We start from the raw sequence: 26,010 nt of genomic DNA, 5'->3' as shown, positions 1-26,010 counted from the left end.
CCGGTGTTCGAATTTAGAACTAAGCTCATCACGGTATACAAATAATTGAATGATATGTCAAATGTTAGCATGTGGCGCCCTCACTCAGCGGAAAATTTATACTGGTGGTTATATAATGTGATTATTGGTTTTCTCAACTATAATTATTATTACAATAAGCCTATTTCAGCGTTTTTTTATACGCGTATATTTGGGCAAAACCATTGATCTTAGTATCGTTTATAGTAATTCCATTGCATATCTAGCATGTGTAATCCGTCGAAGAGCATATGGTTATAGAGGTATATTAAAATGAATTATGATTAAAACTTTATGACAGGTAGAGAGATAAGTGAGATAACAATAGCTTAATCAATTTCAGATTTACTTAAATTTGATATCTGACATTATTAAATAAGCTATCTGACAGGTATTAAGATAACGATAATTTCATCATACCAATACGTTTGTATTAACAGTGGCATATTATTATTAGGCTGCTGTAAAATGTAAATGGTATATACTATTTGAACCCCGATCGCATTGATGTGATTATTCTATTATGTATGGGTGAACGAAATCAATCATTCATAATTTGAAAATTGGCATGAAACCGGAAGAAGGATTTTTTTTAATTGGCTCTATAATCCAATGTGAATCTTATCTAATAAATACTAAGCAGATTTAGTGAAGGTCTTGCCAGTAAACATAAACACAAATAATTACAAGATAAAAATAACTTTTTATATACAACTGTTTTAAATTTTCTGTTGAATTATTATGCTTAATATGCTCAAACTTGATATGAAGTAAATAAAAAACAAACAAACAAATATGGAATACTGAAATGTCATAGTAACGCACGTATATATTAATAATTTAGTTGCTAGGACCACCCCCTTAGCAACCAATAATAGTCTTTTACTTTTTACGGATCTTTCTGAAATAACTTTCCATACAAAACAGAATTAACTGAAAATGAATTAAATTCTGCTTAAAGGTGGCTAAAAGTATTAAAAAAATGCATTGACATCGTGTTCTGATATATTCTAAAAGTTTAAGTTGTCTAGCTAGTTGGAAAGTTAGTTAAAAATCGATTGCAAGATTTGTACTAGACAAACAACCACCGGACAAACAAGAATACGAGCTAATAAAAACGTTGTAAAATACTATTAATAGCTGTTTTGAATATTGCAATAGAATAGTTTTAAATTTGGAATATTATGATTTTTTGACTAGAAGTTGGATCCGGTGGGTCCTAAACACTCAAAAAATCTAATATAATCACATTTCTATTAAATCCACGTATTCCTAATTATTGAAGAATATTATTCTTTAGTAGAATAAAATAATAGCTACTTCACATCGTTTATAACCATGCACATTCGCATTTTGACAGGCATTTATTTTTGTAACGATGAAAACATTAGACTGCGGCGCTGTTTTATTTTTATTTTCAACGAATTATTCGATACCAACACTACAAAAAATATTTTACACCAGAGGGCTATTCTAAATAGTAAACACGTTTACGTTATTTTTATTGCTCTAAAATAACACGTTATCACTCGGATCAATTCCATAAACAAGGCGGCTATTAACAATACTTGTAACAATAACACATGTCACTGCATTTTACTAGATTCCAAATGCATCTGCTTAGAATCAAGTATGATGAGTGTTAACAATGTTTTTCCGTACTATTTATTTTAACGATATTTGACAGCATGCTGTTATGTTAAAAAAACACCATGACTGTCAGTAGTTAACGTCTTGCGAAACTATTTTATATACAAGGAGGCTATCGACGGTAGTTTATCGTATTTATGTATTGAGGCGGTAAATTGTTACAATAAGTTAACCGTCTCTAAATTGTTAAAAAGTGCTACGTTTTAACAGCCGCACTCTTGGCTGTTTTAACTTTTAGAGCGCGATAGACAGTTTTGAGAGTTTATACGGTTAACTCATTGTAACAATTAGTTCGTCTTAATACATAAATATAATAAACTTATAATATTTATCACCTTATGTATATAATAGACCTACTAGGATAATTGATTGCATGAAAACGACATATCATATTTATCACTTTTTATCGATTTTGGAGTTACGTTATATTATGTTAGAATACCCCTTGAAAGAGTGACATAATAACGCCACTGACTTTGTATATTAGTATGTTTACAGCACGTAGACTTGGTTTGAAATGCTGTAAATTACCACTTGTAGTATATTATCGATTCCAATGGTATTTTATACGTTTAGTGTAAACGATTGCTCTACCTCTGAGTTTGTTCGTGTATTTTCAAGTAAATACCAGGCATGCAGAAAAAATATAAAGGTGTACACGAAATAAATAACGCTCACATGCCACAGACTTCAGTGGGTCTATTCTATACACAAGGCGGTTATCGACGGTAGTTTATCATATGTATATATCGAGAGGTTAATTGTTACAATAAGTTAACCGCTTAAAGCGCTTGATGGGACAACGACTATAATTTATTATTCCCACGATCATTCGGAATTGGCGGCTTAATCGCTTTTCACATTTTACACCAAGTTTATTGGGTATGTGGGTATTACACACAAGGCGGCTAACGGCGGCTGTCGACAATAGTTTGAAGCGGTTGATTGTTACAATAAGTTAACAGTCTAAACTATGTTATGTTTTAAGTTTTAACAGGCCCTCTCTTGGGTGTGTTAACTTTTAGAGCGAGATAGACAGTTTTGACAGTTTAGACGGCTAATTTATTGTAACAATTATTATACCGCAATACATAAATATGACAAACTACCTTCGATAGCCGCCTGTGTATAGAATAGACATGCAGCGGTGATTTAAAGTACGTGTAGGCTCCAGGAACTTACTGACTTTGAGGCCTCATACGATATTAATTCAACACGGTAAATAAAGTTTGATTTATTATTTAATTTATTACAAAAGACTTAAGTAATGTATATTACATAAGAGATATACATTTTTAATTTAACTATCAATTATTTGATTATGTCAAGAGCTGTGTGGAATTTTGCACCATCTTGTTGGAAACACATAATATCGTTAGGTATCTAATTTATTATTCATGCCAGAAAAATCAGTAATCACGTTTAAGTATAAGTTGTTCGCTAAATGTTCGCTAATTGACATATCATTCAATACTTTTTATACTGTAATGACTGTGATGAGCTTAGTTCTAAATGACACCTGACGATTTATGAGGTTATATCTATAACTGCATTGCTATTTTCGTTTTCAAAAAAAATACGGTTCAATTACACCTCCTTACAAACTACACCTTGTCTTGTAATGACGTTCACCGATTTCGATTGAATTAATTTAGTTTTGATATTTCAAAATATGCTCAATGTATCCCCACTGCACCACTGAATCGTGTTCGAAGACTTCTTGGACGTCTGGTAGTCTGCGAGGCTGAAGCCCTGTAGGACTTATTACGCTGTACTGTAATAGCAGCTGTCAGCTACGGCAAACCTTGAATAGTAGCCATGCACCATGATTTTATTTCGTCAATAAACTAAAGTCACTAATATTTAGAAAATTAATAACCCTATCGACCGAAAGAGTACCTACTTTAAACTAATTTTAATTAAAGCTATAATTTTTCGGTGCGGTTTTCGTCTTTCTGCATCATCAGGCATTTTTCACACTCACCAATGGTGAATGCCTGTACAGTGTATACAGTGACTGAAGATGGCAAAAGGCGAAACCCAGTTCAAAAAAAAATACTCAAATGGAGTAATAAAGATGAAAGTGTACCAATGTAATGTATAATGCGATGTATATTAGTAGCGAGGACTCGGGACCGATCGATTATTAATAGATAGGTACCTAGTAAAATATTGTAAGTATAGTAGGACTGAACGAGAATGCGGATGACATTTATTGTACAATAATAGGAAGAACTAAGACCTACCGCGCATGGACGATTACATAACCGGCCGGTAGCATTCGGACAATCGTTGGTTTGCTCGCGCATGGTCCAAATTATTACCGGCCAGTATGTTTGAGCGCGCATGGCGTGATATAGATCGGAGGCAATGCGCGCGCACTGAAGATATGCGTCCGCACCGAAAAATGGCGGACGCAATATAAGAAACGTCAAAATGGTTTTTGTAGAGCTTATATTATATAATATATAGAGGTTTTGTATAGATTATCAAACTGTTTTAAAATGTGGGTGTATATATTATTAATTTATGAAGAAAGAAACTGAAAAATGGGACTGGTACGCGCATGCAAAGCCAATAGGTACGCATCGATGAACTGTCAAGTCAAATGTGGATCTCATAACGGTTCGATGTATGCGTGTGCTCCATGCGACCGCGTCACTTGTGCGTGCATGTATGAGTGCACTCTCGGCCGACCATGACTTGTCATGCGCGGGCTCTCATTTAAAAGCATTGCCAATGGGACCCCGGCCGGTTCGAATCGGTGTAAAATTTTGTGTCTGAACACAGATTTTCAATTCGGCCGTTCGCTCGATCGTCCATGCGCGGGGTTGCATTGCAATACGATGGTTACAACTCCTCGATTGTTGACCGTACGATAGTACATCGTTCATGCGCGGTAAGCCTAAGTGAACTATGTGTGTCCAGCCCATCTTCACATAGCTCGAAGAAGAGACAATCGTTGGAAAAATCTAGTCATCCAGTGGTATCTAAGAAGTACAAAACGTCCGCAAGGTAGACCTAGAGGCCCCTGGATCGATGAAGTGATAAAGTTCTGCGGAAGTACGTGGCAACGCAATGCACAGGACCGAGGGAAGTGGAAGCACCTTGAAGAGGCCTTCATCCAGCAGTGGATAGATTCAGGCTGATGATGATGAAGTGGACTAGCCTCTGCTATTCATTGAACATAATAATATGTACTACCTACTTAGTGGCGTAACAAGAGTGTGAAAGTGGGCAGCCTCCCCGGGTGCTGCTCTGGTAGAAGCGCAGAAGTGAAGAATAAAAAAATGAACGGAAGGTTTCATCCTAAAATGACCAAATTATGGGGGAACAAACCTTCTTATGAATATGATAAAAAGTAATGTACTAACAAATTACGAACAATAATTACGATCTCGATTATTTTGTATTAATTGTTTAGTCTTTCGTCTGGATAATTATATTATGTCATGTTCAAAATTGACTTGTTTTCCTTCATAATTAAGTATATCAATAAGCAAAATATTATAATATAAAACCCTCAGTTATAACTGTTATAAGTACAGGTGTGTAAAATGTATCATGCAGTTAATTGCGTAATCAATGTGTCATGATAAGAAATCATTAAGTAGATATTTCCTAAGATTCTCTGCATTTACGACAGCAGTGGCGCACCCAGTAGGGGGGGCAAGGGGCTCTGGCACCCCCCAAACATGAAAAAATCAGAATGATTTTAAACATTGAAATTGAAAGCCAATACACTTTACGGGCTTAGACAAATAAAAACACGGCAAAAAAAAGATTTTAATTTCTAACACAAAAAGTCAAAAAAATCTCGGTGTCCACCCGAATTCCGGAGTGGTGTAGGTCATGGCTGGGGAGGGCTGACAGGGCTCTAGCCTGGGGCCCGGGCTGTGGGGGGCCCGGCGTGTCAGGTTGACCAGATAAGTGAGATAAACACACATCATAAATAAGCTTTAATAGTAAAAAAGTCGCCTGCGGCGCTATTATACTTCATGGCCATGAACATTTTTGAATATATACCTAATTGTGCAATATATTTTCTTATTATTATGTATCGATACTTGACTATTATTAAAGTAGATGTATTAAAAATCGCCAATAATTCACTGTATAAGTAAATCTGAACTAAAACACAATTTGAAAAATGTTAATGTAGTATTTCACACTGCCTTTAATCTTAGCGGTAGGTAGGGGGGCCGCCAAATATCCTAGCCTGAGGGCCCGTTTCAGGATGTGGGGGCCATGGTGTACATGGTGTGGTGGGACTAATTTACATTCTCCTCCTTCGCCCCCCCCCCCCCACAATATTAAATCCTGGGTGCGCCACTGTACGACAGGATACAGGTAAGTAGGCAAAACAACAATTTTGTATTAAGTATCATGAGCTAAAATTAAATTTACGTATCTTATGCTTTGAGTGCTTATTAGTATCTACTGGCCACGTTTTCATTTGGTAAAGTAATGTAACTGGGCCAAGGTAACTATAAAACTGCTCGTGAACTGCAGCTTTGCGATCGCTGCTTTCTGACGTCACGTGGCTTATTTCTGAAATGCAAATTGGTCATGCATAATTAATTGAAAGCGATTCCTTCAGGAACGGGAAACTGATACTATATGAGAAATTGGAAACATGTTTTGCCAGATAACAGATTAAAGCAACTCCGATAACTAAGTTTAATATTATGTTGTAAGTATTTACCTACGCAAGTGCTAAAGCTTTTACAATACAATGTGGTTTATCGTTTAATATTGTTTGTTGATTCACTTTCGAAATTCGCTCGAAATGGATACTAACGTACCGGAACATAACTCCGGTTTATGAAATCCTCGAGACGTGAAAAAAATTTAAAATATTAAAAATTTTGCTACGGTTCGGGAATTATGATTATTGAAATCGTTACATTAATTTACATTTTTTTAATAAAGCTTAATAATAAACTTGATAGGTATGTCCTACATACATATTTTTATAAACGATAATAAGATTTCGTGTTGTTTTGTTATATTTTTTTTAGATGATTTTAATATAATTTAATATTAATTCTGGACAAAGTTTTCGATGATTCCATGGATTTGGGTTTAGTATTTCAGGATTCGCTTTCCGACATCTTTAATGTATATGAATATAATAAATTATGTAGGTATGATATTTTTTTCCGACCATGTCCGATCCTAATAAGATCATATGGGCCTCCCACAGGGTGGAGGTTTATATTAACAGATTTTGTTTTTACGAGAAATTGATGTCAGCCACTTGCTCAGCCTATTAGGTCCATACTCTGACTCATACACAAATTGAAAAACAATATGTGTACTTGTCAGACCCAAGATTGGAACCTGGGACCCACGACGCTATAGGCCGACGCTTAATCCGCGCGGCCATCGTGGGTGTATATAATAATTTAACTAATTAACGGTCGTAAACATTACATTTTTATAAGTATAAAACAGTGACGTACCTATAGTATTTAAAATAAAAGTACAGCCCGGTATCAAGATCTCTCCAAATTTTAGTTATAGCGTACTTGCACTTGCTAATATTTTAATAAACTATTTTTATTCGAATTATTCGTTGAATAAAAATATAGTTTATTTAATAAATTATTGGTAACTTTCTGCTGCCGTAGACAATTTAGGAACGTGGCTCATATAACATAACGGAAAAATCTTGCCTAAAGTCCCCATATAAAGATTTTACCTAATCCCATTATCATTTTTTACCACGGCTAAGAAAATATCTCTATTATAAACCATTTATTTTACAAATATTACCTTTTCTCAATTTTACGACAGTACATAGGGTACGTAAAACAAAATTATATTGTTTATTGTTTATGTTTTTGCTTTCAATATTTAGTTGGGCGCCACCTGAGAAGTTTGAAACCAATTATACGCCTGACATTTTATTGCAATCGACATTAACATCTTTTTAGGTATACTTATGTAGTATCTGCATCGACATCCATTATGATTTCAGCGTTTCCCAAACGGTATGAGTCGAGAGAGAAATTAGTAAGTGCCTCTCAGAAGTCGTGACTTACACTTAGAGGCCATCCATGGACTGAAACCGTATGCGGCTTAGATCCGTGTGCCATACTAAATTTATGATTTTTGTTCATGAAAATATGTTTTCACTAAATTTGTAAGTGTAAGTGTATGGTATAAACGGATACGATCAGATGCTTATAATATAGTTTGTGAAAATATATTTCCATGAACAGAAAAGATAAGCTTAGTATGACACACGGTTCTAAACCGCATACGGTTTCAGTCCATGGATGGCCTATTACAGTAATGACCAGACAGATTTAAAAGGAGAAAAAGTGGAACAACAGCCAGATTAAATTTTGCAGTAAATTTGACAAGAGTTTAATAGACTATTATTCAATAATTATTACTACAATTTATTTACACACTTCTAATCTTTGTTTATACTTTCATCATCATCATCAGCCTGAACCTATCCACTGCTGGATGAAGGCCTCTCCAAGCTTATTTCACTTCTCTCGGTCCTGTGCATTGCGTTGTCAAGTACTTCCGCAGAACTTTATCATTTCATCGATCCAGCGGTCTCTAGGTCTACTATAATATGACATACTAAGTATAATAATATGCTATATCTACGTTGCATAATAATAATATGCTAATTTTAGAGTTTGAAAAATGTAATGGGTAGGAATTAAGTACACATTCCTTAGTGTGCCGCGACATTTTATTTTTTCAATGGCGTGTCGTGTAAATGTTGGGAAGCACGGCATTACATCGTATTACATCGATTATAAGACGACCCCGATTATTAGGCGCACAGTAATTTTGAAATACAATAATAAAAATAAAATAAATCATTCTGAATTCATAAAAAAAATCTTTATTACAATGACGACTGTCATGCAATGACAATAAAAGTAGTGGATATTTTAATTATGTCCTTTCGCCTATAATATTATTATCAAATCTTGAATACATTATTATTAGTGTTTTATCACCGATTGAATGTCAGGATACAGCACATCTATGCTATACACAAGGCTGCCATCAGCGGCTATCGGTAGCTATCGAGGGTAGTTTATCATATTTTTGTATAGAGGCGGTTAATTGTTACAATAAATCAACCGTCTGAACTGTCAAAAAGTGATATGTTTTAACAGCACATCTCTTTGTTATGTTTACTTTTAGAGCGAGATTGACAGTTTTGACAGTTTAAACGGCTGACTTATTGTAACAATTATAAAACTCAATACATAATATGATAAACTACCCTAGATATGCGCCGATAGCCGCCGATAGCAGCCTTGTGTATAGAAAATCGCGACCATATTATTATAACATCGTTTTAGACGCGTTTGTGACACGCCATGGACCCTGTCTACATTCAGGATTTTTTTTCGTTTGCTAGATGAACGCATCACAGTGAGTGCGTAGCCTACGCATTGCCTGCCTCAAACTGATTTCAAAATTACTGTTTTTCGCGATGAAAGTGCTAGCGAATGTAGCTCCATCACTGATGGATTTATGTACAACATCACGTTAGTATTGATAACCGAATGATTCCGTGAAAAATGTGTAATTAATAGTATAATGTACTTACTATAATTTTATGCGAAATAAATACTATAATTATGAAGGAGTCAAAACGACAAATGTTTTGTGTACTATCTACAGTTTTTTTCAAAACGATATGATTTTAATTTATCTTTGTATTAAAATCGGCATTATAAAAATATGACAACCTATTAGGTCCATAGTCTGACTCATACAAATTGAAAAACAATATATGTGTCGCTACATTTCAAAATCAGCCAAGTCCACCTTTAGGTATTTTTGACTTTTTTGTGAATTGCTGAAGAACTACTGCTTTCTAACATTTCTGCATTACCAAAATGTGGAATTTATTAATTTTAAATATTCTATACTCGAAACAATATAAACTTTCACCCTCGTGACTGTGTATTTGAGAAAACAAAAAGCTGTTTTTCTCCTATTCATCTATTATGGACTTGGCTGATTTTGAAAACTAGCGACACAATGTAGCAATTTGTTTAGCCTTTTTAATAAACACTATATCTTCTATTCAACGAATAATTCTGAAAATTTGAGAATGTAACATTCAATATTAATGTCAATATTAATAAAATCGCTTATCAAACTGAATATTTCAGTTTTGTCTTTATTTCAGACCTTCAAACGAAGTCATGACATGAGATGTCATGTTGTAGACAATTATTATTAGTATCTCACTGTGGTCATGAAACAATATCATATACTACTGTATCTCTCTCAGTAATCCGCCACCCCAAAAACCAGACAAGTGTCCAATTAGTGAAAGCGGCGTATTATAGTGCATATATACAAAATATGGTTCTTGGAGGCACCGCGTGGTGTCTATATGCTCCAACTATGGGGTGGATCTGATCGAAGAAGAACAGATGTATAATCGTCCACTTTGCGGAGGCACCAGTTTCACAGACATGTTACCCTAATATTTATATATATCTTTTTTAGAAAACGTAACACAATTTGGTAAGCATTCCATGTAAGAACCACTAGTTAAAATCGTCGTAATTATATAGGATACCCGTAGCTTAGTTGGAAAAGCACACTGGCGTGAATCCAGCGGTTACATGTTCATGTTTTCTTTGTGAAAAGGATTTTTTCTAGAGGGTATACTATGCATGAGATGTTTTCAAATTATGTATGTTCAGTAGACGTATATCTATTATTAGATGCACGCCCATAATATCATGGATACTAAAATAGGAAAAAATCATGCATAGTCTATGATTCCATGGAATACTGAATACGGTAATATTAAATTCTACAACTCATTTTCTGTTTCAATAACGTTGTACATTTTGCTTCGCACGAGCGAGAGCTTTTCGGTCTAGGTGGTTGGGTACCCACGGTTCTACCTATCTACCTACCTATAAAACCGCGAGTAGGTACTCGATATGAAAAGGATAGAATGCCATTATTTGGCCTTCGGTCGCTTATACAATACCTAAAATTATAATCGAATTCAAAACAGTTGTACATTGCTGCGAAGTTGCCAATGTTGATGAACTATTCGGTATAATGGAACAGTGACGAAGACTGACTATTGGACGGAGGTAAACGATTATAAAACAAACTAAAAGATTAACACCACACATTCAGAGAGTGTGTTATAATAATTAATATATATGCAGGCCTCGGGAATGCGGCGCGACCGCGGAAACGGTCCGCGCATCTACCCTCCGGCGCGAAGGCCTATTCTAACATATCACTTAACATCCATCAAGAGCTAATTGTGATAAATATATCACTGATAGGTATCACTTTAGGTATTCATATTATCATCGCATCTATTCTATACACAATGTTGCTATCGGCGGCTATCAAGAGTAGTTTATCGTATTTATGTATTGGCAGTTGATTGTTAACCATCTGAACTGTCAAAAAGTGTTATGTTTTAACAACGCCTCTCTTTGCTGTGTTAACTTTTAGAGTGAGATATACAGTTTTGATTATACTACCTCAATACATAAATATGATAAACTACCCTCGATAGCCGCCGATAGCAAACTTGTGTATAGAATAGATACACATATGTAGGTAATATGGATATTACGTGATGTGAAAAGAATGCAATTGATTTTTAATTATGTCAAAACGTGGCTTTAGATTAGATAAGCAAACACGTAACTTCCCATGTATCATCTGTAATCTTTCTCGAATTTGTTTATTTATTTTTCTTGAGCACTGAGAAACTTAATTCGCAAAGATACGACGATCCAAATGGCAATAGTGATTTAATGGCTGTGGTAGCTAGTCCAGGATATTGAATCCAATCTGAAATTCAAAATCCTGACAAAAGGAAATGAGGCTTTGTGCACAGGATCTTTTTTCATCTCTACCAAATTTCCTCTACAATGTCAGGCAAGTACCATCGTGTCTTGCAAAAGGATTGATTACCTACCAGTCGCATCCGTACATTGATTGATAATCAAGCCTGCCTTCTGCACTTCCGACATAAATGTAATTAGCTATGAACTGTGTACGCGCGATGACTCTCTTTAAAATATGTAATAGTATAATACACCGTACAGACAGATTACCAGACTTCTTCTATCGCGGCACGAATGTCTCGCGCAGTGGCGAATCGACGACTTTCTAGGTGGTGGGGTTTAGTCATTAATTATTAAATATACACACCTACCTACTTTCTCATATTATAAATTATGTATCAAGCTATTTATAATAATATGATTTTATTAATGGGAAATGAGTAATTTTTCAGAATAAATAATATGATTATCTGAGGCGTATCGCGCGTGAACATCATTTTACTCCCTACTTCAATTATAGTTTGTCGATCTATGGCTACGGCCGTATGTCGTAGCTTAACCACTGGGGAATGCCAAAAGAAATGGCGTATTTAAAAAAAACACTACCTTATTCTTAGGTCAATAATTATTATAAAGCAATCATTATTCGTAGGATGTTTATCACACTTGAATGGTCAAAGACATAGCTTATAAAGAGTATCTTTAGAATTATCTTCAAATGTGTTAATCTTGCCCATTTTTTGAATAATAAAATGCCTAATTCTTGTCAAATTTGGGATCACAGAGATTATCAATATAATTTTTTATCGTAAATATTTCACTATAATAATGTCAATATAAATTATACTGATGGTTTTATAAATGCGTTTAAAAATTAATAAATGTAAAAAATCGTAACACCATTGCACATTTATGTACTGAAATATGACTATATTCTAAAACATCAGAGCGAGAGGTTTAAAAGAATACTATTTTATGTAATAAAAATACTTTATGGAGTCATCAAATATTTAAAATAAATATAAAGGGTAATAAGGCTTCAAAACTATATAAATAGATTATCTACAACGTTTAAGAAATGTCCAGGATCATGCTTTGAAAAAAGAAGCTCCATTTTGACCTACGCTGATCATGTCCCCCTTAATAAAATTTTATACACAATATACAGTGGATACACCTTGCTAAAATTAAATTAATTAAAATAGAATAGAATAAAATGATTTTAATATATTGTCATATATTATATTGAATCCTGTTTTATACAGCATAGTTCTGATATAAAAAGGAAACAAGATTTTGGGCAGATTTGATCTTCTACTGTATATCTAACTGTTGTATATTTTAATGAAATTCTAAATCTTCTAAATTATCTAAAAAATATTAATAATAAGAGTTTTTAGAGGTTTCATAATATGGCTTCAAAATTATATAAATAGATTATCTACAACGTTTAAGGTATGTCCAGGATCATGCTTTGAAAATAGAACAAAAGCTCCATTTTGACCTACGCTGAGAATGTCCCCCCTTAAATTTCTTAATTTGTCCATAGCTGTCGCCATGAAATAGAGCGTATTTAATGTACTTAATTAATTATTTTAATACTCCGTAATCATCATTATGTTATTATATAATTTATAATCATTGATTTATTTATTTGTATGATAATAATAAATATCTCTATACAATGCGACAGGTTTAAATGGATAAAATTAAAAAATTAAAAAGTAGTTCATTTAATGGAGTAGTCCAATAATAAAAATATATGACTTGTATTTTTTGACATGATATGGATGTGGGGATGATCCCTAAGAACCCTTAGGGTATAGCCGCCCCTGGTCTCGCGACATAGTTTGGCAGACACTGTTTTAGAGTTTAGTTACTCATTGCATCGGTTATACAGTATTGTTGCACAAATCACTTATTATGCATACTTATAGAATATATTAATAATTAATATTGTTTTAATTTTGTTTCAGATATAATGGTCCAACATGGAAATGCAAATGAAAGCCCTCGCCTACCTACTGTCCATAATTTTGTTCCTGGTGTCGGCCGCTTTACCTACAAGTAAGTAAAATAACATTACGTAAAGGCATATTTAATTTTAAGATTTTTTTTCAACCATTTTCACGGTGTTTTACCATCAACCCTGGGCTTGGGCAATTGGGCAGGTTGTGCACAATCAAGGCTCGCGCTTTAGGTGGCTTCGCGCTCTATTTGTAACGGGCGCGCGATCTCTAGTTTTTTCAATATTAATAATGCAGGACGTCTAGGCAGAGGCGTGTTTCTTTGACGCAAATACCGCAACTGATTCGTCAGAAATTTTAATTGTGATTTGTAAAAGAGAGGACTATGTCAATTAAACAATGTTAGTACAATGTATATAAAATTAAAATGATAAATTTATTATGAATGCATGGATTTATTCGGAAAATTAAAAATTGTAATTTTTGTTTATTAATTATTGCATATTAATTATAAATATAATCATAATACTATTATTATATACTATACTATACTATACTATACTATACTATACTATACTATACTATACTATACTATACTATACTATACTACACTACACTACACTACACTACACTACACTACACTACACTACACTACACTACACTACACTACACTACACTACACTACACTACACTACACTACACTACACTACACTACACTACACTACACTACACTACACTACACTACACTACACTACACTACACTACACTACACTACACTACACTACACTACACTACACTACACTACACTACACTACACTACACTACACTACACTACACTACACTACACTACACTACACTACACTACACTACACTACACTACACTACACTACACTACACTACACTACATTACACTATACTATATTATGTTATACTAAGTTATTTTAGTAAACCTAACATCAGTTTTTTTTTTTATTTTTTAAATAATATTAATACTTATATATTTCACAGAACAAAATCATAACCAGTAATGTTCCGTGGGAGTAGGCAGATCATGCGTTGTTTAGAGACAGAAATTACAAATATCACACAAATCTTAGAATCTTAGATGGTAGATTTCGTAGTTGTGAGATTTTTTCGCCTGCAGCGCTAACGTTACGCGCTGACAACATTAAAAAGGTTTTGATTAAATGTACCTTTATTGTTGTAATTCACATTATATTCGTGTTTTGTTTGAAGCGTGGATTTATTTGGAAAATTAAAATTAGATTGCTATTTTTTTATCGTATGGGCCTCAAAAACAGTCAGTGCGACGAACCTCTATGTCACTAAACGCGAGACTGTATAATGGTAAAGTCGAATTATTTAAAATTATAAAATAGACACTTAAATGTAATTTATCATAAAACAGTGTGCTACATAGTTCAAAACAAAATTCTGTTGTGTCAGAGTGAAAGCAAAGTTATTGTGTCACGTATTGAGGAAAATTATATTTAACGCGACTGTAACCGTATGTAGATACTGCTACTTTTTTGCGTATAATTGATTTTGTCAAAAGTTGGCGAGCAAAAGTTTTTAATGTCTTGAAAACACGTCGGGGCGATTTATATTACGTCAATTAAAATGCGTAATAATATTATTATTTAAAAATGTAAATAGTATATCTATACCCACATGACATCAAGAATTTAGACCAGCGCTGTCCAACTGGCGGCCCGCCAAAATATTTTTGCGGTCCGCGAGCTGTACAGCAAAATTTTCATCAAACATTGGGGAGAGAATTCTGCCCACATAAGGAAAAAGGCAGCTTTTCGACAAAAATAACAAATTGAGTTAGTGTACAGATAAATACTCTACGTGAAATTCTGAACCATTTGACATAAAGTCAAAGCGGTATAAAATTTATTTCAATATAATAATCGACATATTGTTTTTCGTTTTTTTTTCACAAAAACGGTAGTTATTCTAAACAAAAAGACATTATAACGAGTTTCATAAGCAAAAACACAGCATCTATTAAAAATATACTGGTTTTTGCTTATACCATATATCAAATGATTCATACAAATTATTTAAAAAATTATTAAGAAAAGTTGAAAAAACGTTAATGTCTCATTATCTCAAAATATGACTTTGGCGAAAAGCTGCCTTTTTACTTATGGGGGCAGAATTGCCCATCATACATTAAAATATGAAAACATTTCATTATAATACTAAATATTAAAAATACTTTTTTCAAAACCAAGAAATATACCTACTGCTTAATTTTTCCAGCTTGAAAAAACATAAATTTGTTGATGAGAATTAAAATATTGCGTTTAGCAACTGGAATAGAAGTGTTCAAACTTTTGGATATAGAAAAATACCCAAAAATGTGAGATTTTGGACATCAAATCATTTCTATGCTCGGAAATACATATTATATCTGCGAGCGTGCCTTCTCTGACATGAAATACATAAAATCAACATATAGAAACAGCTTGAAGGACTCCACGCTTGAAAATATAATTAGACTTGCCACAACAAAATAATGTTGATATTGAGATAAAAGAAATTGTTGCTCAACAACTAACACAATGCTCCCATTAAATAACTTATAAGTATAATCTTTGTTTTGTGAACGTAATTAATTTATGATAAATAAAAAAAATTAAATAACTCAATAATATTATTGTTTTTATTATTTCTAGTTATGTGTTATTTTTGATTTTTTTTATAAAAAAATAACTTTTGAATTGACATTAACTGACTTTTCATTTACCTATCCTCGTTGGCCCCGTAATGTTTGCTAAAGAAAAAATGGCCCGCGGCCTAAAAGAAGTTGGACAGCGCTGATTTAGACTAAATACATACTCTACCGCTCCTGTATATCATTATAATGTTACTCCACTTCCCTCGGCCCTTCGCTACGTTTCGCGTCTCCTCACATCTGCACCGCATAGGTCGCTGTCGTAGGCTGTTAGAAGCTTAACTAATACATAACTATATCAATGAACTTTTGAGATACACAATTTTGAACACTTTAATAATATATTAATTTATTGAAGTATACCTATTTTAGCTGTAACAAAATTTATTTATTGTTTTTATTTTAACATCTTGGTGATTATAAATTGTTATCAATGAGTACTGCGAGTAGCAGTGGCGAAGGGTGGAGGTAGGCTGTTAAGATGCGACATAAGTAGTGCACACTAAACTTTGTCAGTCAAATTTATTTTCATTGATCTACGGCTACAGTGTGTAGATAGTGTTTGTTAGTTTTTTAAATTAGATTAATTCCTGCTAAATCCAAGCCATAGTAGATAATAGTAAAAATATATTTGTTCATCTATAAAAAAAAATATCTAAAATATGCCATTAAACCATACATTTTCGATATTTATAGATAGAAGAATATTTTTTATCGATTATGGTTTAGTATAGGTTTAATATATATAATGAATTTTAAAAAACTAACGAAAACAAATAAGTATGACTGAAAAAGTGTGCTCTATTTTTGTCGGATTACACGTAAACTATGATGGTTTGGTTTAGGCAGGATTTAATTGAATTTTAAAATGTAACTAGCACCATCTGTAAATTGTATTCTTAGTCCATTGAAAACGAAGAAGTATGACTGACAAAGTTTAGTGTGCGCTATTTATGTCGAATCTCAATAGCACACCTCCACCCCTCGCCACTGGTGAGTAGGTAATAGTTTTCTGAATTAGCTTGTGAATCTATTCGCGCGGTGTATTGTCTGAGTACACTGAACAGAATATTGTAGGTAGAGGTAAACTACGGTAAGTCAAAATTTGGTGAAAATGAGCTATTGCCATTTTGATGTTTTATTTCTCGTGCTCTATATATTATATAACATGATAAATAGCAGTAACTCACATTACCTTTAATAACAAAGAAACAAAGGTCTTAACATAAGAACCCCGTTTTGTGCATTAAAAAAAATTAAAAACTAGAAAGAACACAAAACGAAGAATAGGTATATTATATTTGAAAAGAATGTAGGTATCCTTAATCTTATCACTGAAAAATAACAGCCGGTAAACACCGTAAGCATGCGTGACAAATCACAAACAATAATAATTTGCCTCTCATGTAGAGTAATATCATTTATCAATAAGGACTGACCGTAGTTTACCTCCCGCCACAGAGATGTGATGTGATAGTCATGGATGGTGGATGATGCAGTCGAGATTTGGTGGTTGCTCCGATGGATGGAGGAGCGAGTTTTATTTGCAGCGTAAACAGTCGCTACAAGAGTATTATGTTGCAGTAGCAGTGATGTCCTTAGACAAAATGCCGCCCCTAGGCAGTACCAAAATGCCGCCACATTTTTTAATACTTATAGTACTTTTATCATCCTTTCATGACTCTAATATCTATGAAATGTATTGTATGGATACATTACTAACATGATATATTGTATATACCACTGAATCTAATTTAAATGCCATATCTGCTTCAATAGACAATGATTTCAGATAGACATCTATATTTAAAAATACGCCTGACAACTTCCAAAACTCGCGAGTAACTAGCAAACATTATTTGGTTAAATTTTAAATTATGTAAGTATGTACCTACCTATACATAATTCAAATATTATTTGCAAATCTGCCAGGGCTCGAAATGGACCGAAACGCACCGGAGCGCCGTTCCGGTTCGTAAAATCACCAAAATTATCGCTCCGTCTCGTGGACATATTAATTTGAAAGTGAGTTAGATTTTCCATTTAACGTAAAAATCTAAAAGTTTGTCCACACTGGTAACCTCATTAAATTACACGATAATTATTAAAATTTGTTTGACCAAAAATTATTTTAATCGAAATTTAATGAGGTTGCCAGCAACACACTTATTTTTATAAAATACACAAGCAATTCGATAACTATGTTAACATTTTCATAACATATTGTGGGCTCCGGTTCGTAAAATATTCCATTTCGAGCGCTGAAATCTGCACATGTTATTGCTGTTCACTAATCGTTATTACTAAGTTAAGGTAGCTATTTCTATATATACATGATGATTCTCCTTGATTTGCCGCCCTTCGGGTAACTGCCGCCCCCAAGCGACGCTCAATCTGCCTACCCCCACGGGATGTCACTGTGCAGTAGTTATGTTACAATACGTATGATACTGTTCCAAGGCCCGAGTCTCGATAGAATAAGATGTTGTGCTACGATACAGAAACTGTGTTACTAACAGACCGGGAACTTATATTCGAGTGACAATGTCCGATGAATTATGATCCGTCATTTATTGACGTACTCACAATCAAAATAAAATCTTGAAAAGTATATTTAGGAAATAATTATTATAATTCAGTCAGGTATTTTATATGGAGTTTGCGTCATCGGATATAGCTGACTATGTGGAAAATGGATATGCGGAAATTATCATTGCAGTCAACTATTTACTGAGTTTGCCATAATTGGACACTACGAAATGGATATTACGAATATATATTTGTGGTCAGTTATTTAATATCACCGATTAATATGCTGACACGGACTGAGTTGTTTATTTCCATAGATAGTGATTAGGACTTAGTACCCATTATCATAATGCATGTATAAACTATAATTAATGATCCTTCAAATGTGAAGTAATTTTCTATTTGGTGCAATATTTTCAGCGGGTGCCATAGATTGCTTCAAGTGCGTGTCAATGAACGGCGCGAATGCCGCTTGTGACGACCCCTTCCACAACAATCACTCGACAGACATCCTGGAGAGCCCGTGCATGGGCGGCAGGAAGGGGAGAGATGGCCTGTTCCCCGCAACATCGTGCATCAAGATAGCCGGAATATACGGTAAGCGAATTTTCTTAAATCTATCGGGAAAAAAAGTGTTACGAAATTGCCTTGTAGTGGCAAAATAACAAAAATTTGGATTGTCCAAGAACTTTTCGAGAATAAAACAATCTCTTCTTTAATTAACATGTTCTCCATTCGATTTATACAGACCTTGTCCACAGCAATGTAACTTGCAACATTCCATATCAAGCAAGCTTGCCATCTGTTAACTGGGTTGCAGATCTAAACTTGTCTCGACTGCAACTCGTTGGTATTCACAAAACACGTTTAATTTAATGTACATCTGCACATAGTTCTAATGTGACATTTTAGTTAAAAAAAAAAAACAGCTGTCAAACGAATATTATTTATAATGGACAAAGCGCATCTACATAACCTATAAATAAATTAATTATGCAGCGGTGCACGATTGCAGAATCAGTTCATAGTTCATAAGTTCATAATAATTTCACTTATAATTTGTCGTCAATGTCAAAGTACCTACCTACTGAACTTATTTTTCAACAATTAGCCAGTCTGAGGACTTGTTTACACGGGCTTAGTACCAATCATCAGTACTCGCTACTCGCACTAATACCGAGACGTTGCAACAGGCCGAATACTAATCCCTATTACTGATTCGGTCTTTTGATGCGTGGCGGTATCAGTGTGAGTAGTGATTAGTATTAATTCTAAGCCCGTGTAAACAAACCTTAATATTCATCAAAGTTAGAGGAAGGATTGATTCTTCTGGCATTGCGGCTACGACGAAGTCACTTTGGAATACAATGATAATTTGAAAGTACCGATACAAACACCCAAATGAGTCGCCTGCACTGCCACAAGAATCTGACACCATTCTTCATGAGTAGTGTTTTGTATAATGTACATGTAATAGTTAACTTTTCACATTCATCCAAACGGTGTTTGAAGATTGTTTATTTATGAAAATAGTACAAATGATATTTTAATCTAATGACCCTGGTGATATTTTAGCATTGCCAGCAAACGTAAGCTAGACAGATAAGTTATTTTAAATTGGAAATGTTTCGATGACTGATCGCTGTGTGTGCGTTGGTGCAATAGTGTAGGTACCTATTGCATTTTGTATATATTGTATACCAACCAAATTACATACAATACCAAGATGTCGAGTTAGGACTGAAAAGACATTTAAAAAATATATACATATGCGTTACCACCCGCGCACCATGGCGTTTTCAATGCATATATAGATTTTACAACCAGTCAATTCCGATTAACGTGATCCGGTATTTCATTCGACTTACTGACTTCGTTCACCTTTTGTTCCCTTTTAATTGGCGTATGAAAATAATTAATAGTCCGTGAGATGAATGTCCACTTATATAAACTTCGCTTCAATTCACTACCAGAAAGAAGTATTTTTTTTTCTTTACCGCCACACAAATGGGTTACATGTAAGTTGTACGTATGCAGTTCATCGTGGGACACTTATTCATGCGCCGCAGTACGTGAAAGATGAGTTCGTATAACATTTTATTAAATGACGAGTTCTTCGTTGAACATTTCACCGTGGAATACATTTGTACGTATCTGACAAAATGCAGCGATAGTTCGCAAATAGTACTGTTCCAATTAGATTAACCCTAACCTAACCTAACCTAGCAAAGACATCTCATAAAATTCGCCATATATTGTAGCATACGTACAAATATACTCTACGGTGAAATGTTCAACGAAGAACTCGTCATTTGATTAAATGTTACACGAACTCATGGTTCACGTACTGCGGCGCACGAATAAGTGTCCTGCGGTGAACTGTTTACGTACAAATTTCCGGATACGACACAAATGAGGGTGTATTTGTAATATGTACATATACGTAGAAGATGCAATTGATGAGTCAAAGGTTTCTGCTAAACTGTCACGAGTTAAAATAATTGCAAGGATAATCGAATATGCATTATTTTTACTGTTTTATTAGTCGTTGAATTGAGTGTTTATAGTTTTTTTGTGGTTTCCAGATGACACTGGTGAAAGGATAACGGTGCGAGGATGCGCTTTGGACAGCGGCACCCTCACAACGGACACGGAAATCATCAGGATGTCACACTGCGGACGATTCTACTACGACGATCGGTACATATATGTTTTAAAAATTAAACTTACGAAACCGAATTTATAGATCACAAAACCTAAAGCTGATAATATAGCTGCACAACACAATGTAGATTGCGAAGGGTGGCCATATTTAGGTTTGATATATTATCATATATTGGTGTATCATTTTTGATTGCCATCTTTGTTTATATAAAAAAAAAGGTTATCGACCACAGCCATAGGATTGTTATTTTTTGTAATTGTGGAATCCTGGATTAAAAATAAATTTTGCAATTGTTGTGATTTTTAAATATGCAACAATGAATTCAAAAATTAATATTTTGTATTAGATTTTTGAGCTGTCTCCACGTGTTTTTCTTCCTTCTTACATCATCGAGCTCATTTCAACGAGGAAGTAGAGTATTCGCTTGATAACTTTGCACTCCGGCTCTATGATGAAAATGATGTAATATGTATATTCTAAAAATACTTTTTTTTACATATAATTATCTATTTATTTAAGTTACTACATATATTAATACAAGTGAATATCATTTTGATCCAATTTTTGGCGAGGTAATCAGGCAAAGAGGCGTATCGGTGTAGTAAAAAGTGCAAGAAAGTGCAAAGTTATAAAACGTATACTCTACACGTGGTGTCAACACACAACAATCTAATACAATAATAAACCCAGATGTAGCTCAGACGTTATAATGCTGAGTTCTTCGAGCAATTTATGTATAATATAGTTAATATCTTGAGGGTGCAAAGACGAATAGTATATGTTGTTAGATCTCCCGGAGGAGATGGGCAGATATCAAGAGACATTTACAGAGATCGACTGTAGAGAAAGAGTTTGTGATGAATATATCTGGAGTATAATAAAGTTGTGCAGTCAGTCATGGGTTGAATCAAAGCTGATAAGATGGCGCTGGTTGAATGGAGTGAGTAAATCTGCCTCAAATTTGTGAATGGCAAAAGAAAACGATTTATACGTAAAGCATCTAAAGACTTCAATTAATAATTAAAAGCTATCTCTGGTAGCGCAATTCTGATGTAAAAAAAAAACAACATTATTAGTTAATAATTAGTCTGAAAAGGTTGTCAACCACTGTCTGTTGGTGTCATACCAAACAAAAAAATATTTAATCTCGACGCTTATCTTTATCTTATTCATATGTCAAATATATAATGATTTAAACATTTAAACCAATTATGATTTTTATGAAAGACGGATTTTAATATTCAGAGGTTTTTTAAAAGCTGTATCAATAAATATCAAAGGTCTGCATAGATAATATGATATATTGACGAAATTGGTGTATGGATTTGGTTTTTACTTGATTTCAAGTTATTTAAAATTGGATGTTATGAATCATATTTAGTACTATATGTATAATAGGTACCTAGGTATATTATGATGTTAAATAGACCATTGTAACTCTTCCTCAGCTACGTCCACGGCTGCCTGCAGAGCTGCAACGACGCGGACGCGTGTAACACCTCCCCCGCCCTGAACACTCTCAGCATCACGACTCTACTTTCCGTCCTTCTCGCCTGCTTCCTGCGCTCCCGTTACTATGCGAGGCCTGTCGACGCCGCGCCATGCCCGTCGTCTCATAAAATGGCCGTCGCTTCGATTCATCTTGACAGCTAACGCAGGGTACGACGTTATCATATCTCCGCATACTATAAATACTTATATCGAAACAAGCTGAAGGATCGGTTCGTGAAATCCGCATTGCAATCCTTTAGAAATACAAATAATTTAAAGTGATGGTTTATTATACAGACGCAAAAATTGGGTTACCAGATGAAAAATTACAAATGGTTAACCAATGACTTGGAATGGAAGACCCTGTAGTAGGTATATATAGATTTAATATGAGAAGTAATTGACGAAATCGTTTATTTAATTCTTCTCGTGCCATCCCCTATCGTCGCTCTAGGGGTCCCGACAAAACCGCACGGACATTACCGTGGGTGTTAAAAGCTGATGATTATAAGTTATTACTCTACTAACAGCTGCAACGGATTAAATATTAAATTAGACTGATTATCGTAAGTATGTAAATTTCTATCGAAACGCGATTCGAAAAACCAAAAGAGCACTTTTGTTTTATATGTTTTTTTTTTAATTTTTGCGGGCGGTTTTGTCTTGGCGGATTTGTCCGGGCGGTATTGACGAGCACTGGTACGGGCGCATTTGGTTTGGCGGCAAATTCCGGGCGGTTTTGTCAGGGTGCCGTCGCACTATCGTCTGCTATGGGGAACAATTAGGTGGATTTCTACTAACGTACCGATTACAGGAGTTCTTAAACTATAAAATGAGGTATCGTCATGGCCCCCACATCCTGAAGCGGGTCCTCAGGCTAGGATGGTTGGCGGGCCCCCTACCTATCGCTAAGGATAAAGGCAGTGTGACGCGCTGCAGTAGCGTTTTCCAAATTGCCTACCCGGTAAAATTAAGGTGTATTTTTAGCGATTTTTAATATGTACCTACATCCATTTGAATTATGGAGTTGTGGAGTTTCGTCACACAGTTAAAAATTGAATTGTACAATCAAATATTTAAAATTATTAATACCATTGATGTAAAATAGAGCCGCAGGCGACTTTTTTATTATTAGAGTAAATTTGTGATCAGTATTTATCTCATTTATCGGGTCGACTCGCCACACCGGGCCCTTCCTGAGCCCGGGCCCCCAGGCTAGAGCCCTGTCAGCCCCCCCCCCCTTCTTGTGGGGGGCATGGATGTCGTTCTCAGCTACGTTTGTCTCCCGTCAGTTCAAAACCATCAACTCTCTGTGATATTTCCCGGCACGCATGGAATAGAAACAAAATGGGAGAATATAACGGCGAAACAGATCCAGCTAACGCATATAAATATTTACGAATAAAAATTGCGTCGCAGCACATGTTAGTTTTTTTCTGTATATTATGTGAACATTTTTTTACGAATAGTGTGAGAAAATGTGCATGTCTATTAAAGTCAAATATATGACTAAAGAGGATCGTTTCTATAATGGTTTTTTTAAACAACCGACTCAAAAATTTTAAGTCGAAAAAGCCTTTGAAAATGTATTGTCTGTGTTTGAAAACATGCTTGTAAATATTTTTTTTAACCTTTAATAACACAGTTTCAAATTAATATGTCAACCGGGATGTAGTCAGTTTTTTTCAGATTACCCCAGACGGTCTATGAATGAGTATGTAGATAGATAAGTGTTCATTTACCTCCAAATTCATTCAGTTTTTTTACAGGCACGAATTATATAAATATTTTTAATTTTTACGTGAAAAATAATCGACAATTTAATTATTTAAGTATTTCTGAAAACTGAATTGTTAAAAAATGTGAAAAACGACTAAAGTACTGCAATAGAACAATGAAGTACTTACCAACAGTTTCCACGCTTTGGGTTTGCACCCGGGCGGTAACCACCCTTGGCGCGTCACTGGGTAAAGATACCCCAAAACCGTACCCGATTCAATTTTTCCACTGGAACCGAATCCAACACTGAATGTATAAGAATCTAACGGGTACTAACTAAAATATCGGCCACTAGTAAAGCCAACGATAAATTAATATACTTAACTCAAACTGTATGACATATACATTAGACCCGATATTAATTAGTACATTATAATATTGTGTGCATTTGTTTGAATTTTCAGGTGTCGGAAGAGAAGGAATTGTAACAAAAAATGCGAAACTATCCGCATCTAGATGACGTCATAATAAAAAATGGCGAAACGGAAAGAAGAAGAAACCGCGGCGATTTGACGAGAGCGCGGCTCTTCGAAAATTATATTTTGTGATCGAAAACGTTGGTTTAGTTACATAAAAAAAATATCTAAAAAATAATAATAATATGCCTGCTTAGGTAGTAATATGTGTGCGTGCGTGTTTTGGTTGTCCTTGAATTATCATATTATTTTTTTACTAAGCACAGTGGGTGCACTGCTTGAAATGCAATTATTTTCTACTACTTGTGTGTTTAAAATAAAGTGCTTTGATGAATGAACTTGCATAATGTAACCAATGTCGATCGAATGACCCTCAGAACGTTGTCCTTAGAAAACTCGTAACCTAGCAGTCGCGATCATAGAGCGGAATCTATCACCTGCGCGCGCACTGGTGAAGTATATCCACGTTACTATATAACAATGCTGTACGCGCGCACGTGTTATTTTCAGCATTAACTGTAAACGGGATTGTTAGTATACAAACTATTCCGTGTTTGATATATTAATCATTTAATAATTCTGAAACGGACAAGTACGACGTCAAGCCCTAAAGGGTAGTGGGGGTCTGATATAATCTGATTATTTGTGATGAAGGGTTGGGGGGGGGGGTGTACAAAATATGACGTCACAAAATCAACTCAATATAAACTTTTTTTCTGAGAATAAAAATATATTATGTGAGAACACTACAAGTATATACTGAATCGACCATTTTCAACGAATTTATTTGTCAATGGTGGGGTTCAAACATGTGATGTAATTTAGATAGGGGGGTTAATGATGTTGTGACAAAATGTGACAATGGGGGATGAGGCGAGTTAAAGCTATCAAAAATTTGTGACGTCATTTACGGAGGACACCCAAGGTCGTTTTAGTACCTATATATATTTTTTTAATTGAAGCGAAAAATCATCGTTGA

The 26,010-nt window shown here is 34.5% G+C and overlaps 1 protein-coding gene across 1 annotated transcript in view; it reads left to right on the top strand.

Annotated features, from left to right (window-relative positions):
* LOC147066875 (uncharacterized) overlaps window positions 1-25,187 on the top strand; it is a 30,481-nt gene extending 5,294 nt beyond the window's left edge. The window contains exons 2-6 of the mRNA XM_085954127.1: window positions 13,475-13,565; window positions 19,101-19,277; window positions 21,266-21,380; window positions 22,794-23,004; window positions 25,020-25,187. Coding sequence (XP_085810253.1) covers window positions 13,490-13,565; window positions 19,101-19,277; window positions 21,266-21,380; window positions 22,794-22,998 — 573 coding nt within the window. The 5' untranslated portion in view covers window positions 13,475-13,489 and the 3' untranslated portion in view covers window positions 22,999-23,004; window positions 25,020-25,187. The remainder of the gene's footprint in view (window positions 1-13,474; window positions 13,566-19,100; window positions 19,278-21,265; window positions 21,381-22,793; window positions 23,005-25,019) is intronic.
* The last annotated feature ends 823 nt before the right edge of the window (window positions 25,188-26,010 follow it).

The sequence above is a fragment of the Rhyacophila brunnea genome, unplaced genomic scaffold (assembly GCF_057557595.1).
Source record: "Rhyacophila brunnea isolate RB1 unplaced genomic scaffold, BYU_Rbru_1.0 scaffold_4, whole genome shotgun sequence".
In the NCBI taxonomy this organism is placed as follows: Eukaryota; Metazoa; Arthropoda; class Insecta; order Trichoptera; family Rhyacophilidae; genus Rhyacophila; species Rhyacophila brunnea.
Note: the sequence above shows the minus strand (reverse complement) of the source record. Positions and strands in the feature narration are given on the sequence as shown.